The sequence below is a fragment of the Gracilinanus agilis genome, chromosome 1, assembly GCF_016433145.1.
Source record: "Gracilinanus agilis isolate LMUSP501 chromosome 1, AgileGrace, whole genome shotgun sequence".
NCBI classification, from domain to species: Eukaryota; Metazoa; Chordata; class Mammalia; order Didelphimorphia; family Didelphidae; genus Gracilinanus; species Gracilinanus agilis.
In genome coordinates, this window is record NC_058130.1 from 555,813,796 (window position 1) to 555,819,766 (window position 5,971).

Sequence of the window (5,971 nt, forward strand, 5' to 3'; positions counted from 1 at the left end):
ACCCACCCCCGCTACCACCCTCCCTTACCCCCCCGCCCCGCACGCCTTCCACCCTGGGCTCGCCTCAGCCCGGCCCCCTTTTCTCCCGCCCCGTCCCCTCTCCTCTCCTCAGGGGTAGTCCCCTACTGCCCGCCCGGCTAATGGGGCGAGAGGCCGGCGGAGCCAGTGGCCAGGAAGAACAGGGGTCCACGTACCCGCCATCTTGCGGTCGCCCCCTCCTCCTCCGTCTCCCGGGGATCCGGGACTACATTGAAGCGGCGCGAGCCAGGGAACCGGTGGACGCGCGCGCGCGGGCGGAGAGGCTGGAGGAGGTGGTTGTGGGAGGGGGAAGGGTTGCTAGGGGCCGGCGCGCGAGAGCCAGTGTGCGAGCTCCAGACAGGACGGGACGGGATAGCGCGAGGGCGAAGTGGGGGTGGGGCAAGAGGAGAAGCGGGGCGGAAGCCTAGGCTTTGGGTTGAGCGGGTGTCCGCTGAGGTGGCGAGGGAGCTCCGGTTGACAACGCCCCAAAGGCTGGGAGACCGCGAGAACGCGCGAGAGGAAGGGGCACTACTGGGCGCTACCGCGCGTTCACTCCGTCTCTCGTCACTTCTCCCTGCGCGTGCGCGCACGACGATTAGGCTCACTCCTAATTCCCCCCTCCTTTTCCTCCCTCTCCGAGCGACTCCCAGATAGACTCACTAAGCGCGCGCCCCGCTGTGTCCCCACCCCCTTCCCCCGGCGCGCGCCCGCGCGCGTGCTCCCACACACGCACGCCCGGAGTCGCGCCGGGGCTTAGCGCTAGCTCCAGGAAAGAGGCATACAGCCCACCGGCCTGTGGTCCCCAGCGTGTGCTGCAGGCCTGGGCTTCAGGCGTGGCTCTCTGTCCAGCGCGGCTACTCTCCCCCTCCCTTCCCCACCTCACCCCCCCGCCCTCCTTTATTTGGTCACTGGCTTTACCTCTCTTACAGCCTTCCTCCCGCTATATCCCCTCTTCTTCTCTGGTATTCTTCCCGACATTGCGTGTCATTGGGCCTACGCAGGCCCTTCCTTCTCTGAGTGGCATGGAAATTGCAGTACAGTAAGTACGGTATAGGGAGAGCCCATGGAAGGTTGGCAGCGTTGCAATTTCACCCTCATTTAGTGCATTTGAACTTTAGGGCAGGCAAAGGAGGCAACATAATTCCGGTGGCAAGCCATGGTTATAGACATCCAATTTTCAGTCCTTAAGCAAATATTAGCTGCCCACTATGTGCTGGGCAGCATGTGAAGATTACGGCAAAGTACATTGATAAAAGAAATACAATCTTGCCCTAAAGGAGCTCATGCTCTACTAAAAGTACATATATATATAAATGGTATATAAAAAAGAATATATATAAGTGCAATTTTAACCTTAATAACTTAAAATTGCAGTGATTTGGAATACCCTGTATATTATATACAAAATATAAATTTTTATCACATATAAATAATATATAGGATGTTTGAAGTTTTAATACAGTATATAATATACAGGGCATTTCAAAAGTTTTGGTATAGTATAAGTGTGTATACATATACACATACATTATCTCCTTACATATTTGCTTTCAAACTATTAAACAATATTAAAATACTGGAAGTGTTAAGCAGTTACATATATAGATACCTATATATAGATCTATATATTTTTCTTGGGATAGTTATAAGCTTTAACTTGATTTTTTTTTTTTTTAGTAATAAGCTTAACTTTAAGCTTTTTTAAAAATCTGGCTGATCCTATAGGCAGAAGTTAAATGACTTCCCTGTAGTATTCTTGTGTCCTGAAAGCTCCACTAGCTTTTTCAATTCAATTTAACAAGCATTTACTAAACTAGGTAACTGTGCTAGGTACTGGGGATACAAAGACAAAAAAACTGAAGCACACTTTCAGAGCTTACTTTCTATTAGGGGAAAACAACCAATATACAGATGAGAATATTCACATTTTCCACACTTCCACTCCACTTAAATCCTTAATTTGTATTATAATATGTTGCAAATTGTAAAGGCCTAATATTGCTGAAAATAAAGAACAAAACTTGATTCATCTGGTTTGTGTTACTTTGTACTATTAGGAGTTGGGTTTAGGAGAAAAAAACATAACTTTAATAGCTTGTGAACTAGATTTCTTAAGTTGTATTTTAACAAGTAGCCAAGTTTTAATATCTGCCATTTAGGAATCGTTTGGGGCAGTTAGGCTTTGGAAATTTATAACTTTATTTTTACATTTTCTATACTTGTTAAGAAATTTCTTTTCTTGGGCTTTACTTGTAAGCACTACCCTCACATAGGCTGTGTATTTAAGCTTATTTATCTGAAAAGAATAAAGACCTGTACTTAGCCATATGGGGGAAAAAAACATTATAAATTTAGGTGTTAAAAAAATGTGTGCTCAGGCCTTTAAAACATAATTTTTTTTTTAAAGGCCAAATTTTTCTACCTCATTACTTCTCTACACATATGATATATTCTAATGTCTACTTCTGGCAACACTCTCCCTCAGAATGACACACAGAAACAGGAATTATGAAATCTTTCAGATTGGAGAAACACTTTATCTACTTTGACAAACTGTCTTTCAGCAGAGACTAGTACTAAATACCCCAAAGGAAGTCAATCCCTGCCTTATATTAATTGACTTGATGCACCTGACAAAATTATGCATTTCACTGGGGAAGGGGGTGGGATGAAAAAGCAAAGAAGATAGGATTATTTAGAAAACTTAGGTATAGACGTTTTAGCTAGTTTTTAATTCTATGAAAGTCAATCAAGTATTTTGTTTTCATTTTATTAAAGAATTTTAATGATTTCTAACTATAAATTCAGTGCAATCTTCTTAGCCACATATTCTATAATGAGTTTTATTGGCCATTTTGTTGAGGGGATCCATTTAAAGAGCAACTGAAGTATAAGCTCAGTCTATCCGATCTCTCCTTTCCAAACCATGCATGGTAGTTAATTAAGTACTCCAAATGATGTTACTTTGCTGGGATTTTGTTTAAAGGGACATTTAGACAAAGAATAGCAGTCATTGTTCTCTTTCCCCTTCCCTCAGTTTCACTTACAATGTATTCTGTGTGATGTGAGATTGGCTGTGTGTTGTCTAGTGTTCAGAGCACAGCACAGGGTCTAAATTCTTATTCTGCTTGTGCCACTGACATCTGTAAAATAGTTGATGATACAAGTTAATTTTTTGTGAAAAGTTCTAGCTAAATGCTAACTGACTACTGAAGCTAACATTCCTAAGGAGAAAGCCTCTTCCACTCAATAGGGAGCAATTATGTCACTCATGAACAGGGATTTAATGTCATTGGGCAGATCATCCTAAATCAATGAGAAAAAAGAAGCCTGACATACCTTGACGCTGACCCATTTATATAAACTCTTGTCCCGGCAAGTAAACCTTTTTTTGTCTCTGAAATGGTCATTCCTGAAGCTGAAAGTATATAAAAAGGCATACTTGTCAGTTGGTATTTTAAAGGATAAATAATGATCTAATCTGTAAATATGCCTATCCAAGAACAAGAGGAATCATATTTGACCAAATTCCTTTCAACCAATTTATTATCATTAATCTAGGACTTTAAAAAAAGAATCAGTCATTATAAGTCTCTTTTCCAACTGCCTTTTCCCAAGAGATACCAGGGCAAAGATTTCTCTTTTTGTTACTAGCTCCTTTCTTAAATTCTTTTGTGAGTATATAACAAAAATCTTTATAAGTAAATTAATGTAATCATGTTTGTTTGTTTCCCTTTCTTTTCTGTGTTTTCCAGCCCCTTTCAAAGCTTCATGTCATGATGACCTCTTAGAAAAAGAGAGATTGTTCTTGGCCGGGTTTTAATGATTTGATTTAGATTGTAAGGAGATATCAGTCCCTCTTCTTTCTAAAAACATATTTAATAGATCCATCTCACTTCTAGAATATAGGTTTGAAAAAAAAATAACAGGACCAAAATAATTTGTCTTATTTAAACTATGTTTTCTCAATGTGTATCAGGGTCATTGGAAAGTTGAAATCAGGGTCATTGGAAAGTTGAAGCCTAAACGTATGTAATATTCAGATGTGGCAAAAAACATTCTTAACACATGCGTGATCTGGCCAACTATAAAAGTGCACACTGTTCATACAACTGCTGCTAAACTTATGAGAGAACTAACCCTCTTTTTGCAGTTCTTTATATCCTTCCCTAGGCTGGAATTCAGAAAGATACCCCATCCCCAACACTGTTCCCATTTTGCAGTTCTTCTCTCTAGAACCTATTAGCTTTGTCCCAGGAATAAAAACTGGGTTTAATGGGCAAAATAGGAAGCTATGAAAACTGGAAATTACTTAAGTGGCATGGCATGGAGTAAAAAAATAGAATGATATAGTTTTCTTTATGCTGTTGTGAGACAAACCAATGAAAAGTTTAGTTTTTAGGAATCTTAGGATGTTAAAAGTAGGATCAATAGAGATTATCTGGTTCAGTTTCCTTATTTTTATGAATGAATTTGCTATCATACAGTGGCAGAGCTAGGACTTCAGAGTATAAGTTTTCTGACTTTCACCTCAGTCTTTTATTTCTTTCCATTACAACCAGGAAGGAACAAAAATGAATCCTAAACTTTTACAGTCTTTGGAATGACCAGGTTCAACAAAGTTCTACAAAAGCTAGGAAAACCTATATGCAAATAACATATTCAAAAGCAACAGCTCAATAATTAAAGCTAAGGCTTGTGGTGGTATTTATCACAATTAAGTCAGCTTCCTTGATGTAAATGGTATACTCCAAACTGTAACCAGAAATTTGTTTATGGCCCTGGGTTTCTAGACCTGCTTATCTTAGAGAAGTAGTGTTTCACTTGGATTACTGAACCAAACTCCACAAAGTTCAGAAATGTTGCAAAAGCAAGGTAGTCTGCCAGCAGTTTGGAGAGTCTTAGATTTCAAGTCAAATCCTGCCTCTACCTGTGTTACTTTGGACAAGTAATTTTATCTGTCTGGGCCTTAACTTTTCCCATATATAGAGTGATAGAGTTGACTAAATGATCTCTCAAGACTCTAAATCTATGATCTTATGAACTTCCATTTTGAAGTTCGGTACAGGGGAAGCATCTCAGACTACCACCTTAGATCATGCATCCTAAGATAGAATTGGATTAAAGTAAATTAAAGTTAAAAGTAAAGTAAATTGCTATTCTCAAGTTAAATCAAATGAAGAGGCATTATTTTTATATGCCAAGTACTGTGCTAAATGTAGAGGATACAAAGAAAGAGGGAAAAAACAGTCCTTCCTATTGAGGAGCTCATGGTCTAATCGAGTAGATAACACAAAATTATGTACAAATAAGATACGTGCAAGAGAAATTGAGGAGAATAAGTGAGATACTAAGAAGGCATGAAGGAAGCCAGGAAAGTCAGAAGAGGCAGTAACAAGGAGGGAAAAAATTCTAGGCTTGAGGAAGTTGGTGAAAATGTGTAGTTGGGAAATTTTTTTTGCAAGGAATAGCAAGGAGGCCAGTGTCACTGGATCACAGAGAATTTTGGTAGAGGGTGTGGGTGAGGTGTAAGAAGATTGGAGAGGTAGAAAAGGGCCAGATTTGGAGTGTTTTAAAAGCCAAACAAAGGATTTCATATTTGAACCTTGAGGATATAAGGAGCCACTGGAGCTGATTGAAAAGGGTGATGAAATGGTAGGGAGAGACTTGAAGTAGGGAGACCTCTAGTATTACTACTAATTACACAGTAGTCCAAGCATAAGGTAATTAGGGCCTGTAATAGGGTAGTGGCAGAGTTGAAACGGTTTCAAAGGTAGAAATGAGTTTAGGAGTTGGGGGTAAAAGATAAATAGTTGAGTTTTGGGCATGTTAAGTTTAAGATGTTTGTAAGACATAAAGTGGGTGATAGTAAATAGACCTAAGAAGGTAAAAGAAGTGAATGAAAAAAATTGAGATGGAAATAAAATTTACAAATATACCAAAACAGAGCTAA

The 5,971-nt window shown here is 39.9% G+C and overlaps 1 protein-coding gene across 1 annotated transcript in view; it reads right to left on the reverse strand.

Annotated features, from left to right (window-relative positions):
• The window catches only part of PPP4R1 (protein phosphatase 4 regulatory subunit 1), an 84,948-nt gene extending 84,687 nt beyond the window's left edge, over positions 1-261 (reverse strand). Inside the window, exon 1 of the mRNA XM_044666851.1 lies at positions 195-261. Coding sequence (XP_044522786.1) covers positions 195-201 — 7 coding nt within the window. The 5' untranslated portion in view covers positions 202-261. The remainder of the gene's footprint in view (positions 1-194) is intronic.
• Between the last annotated feature and the right edge of the window lie 5,710 nt (positions 262-5,971).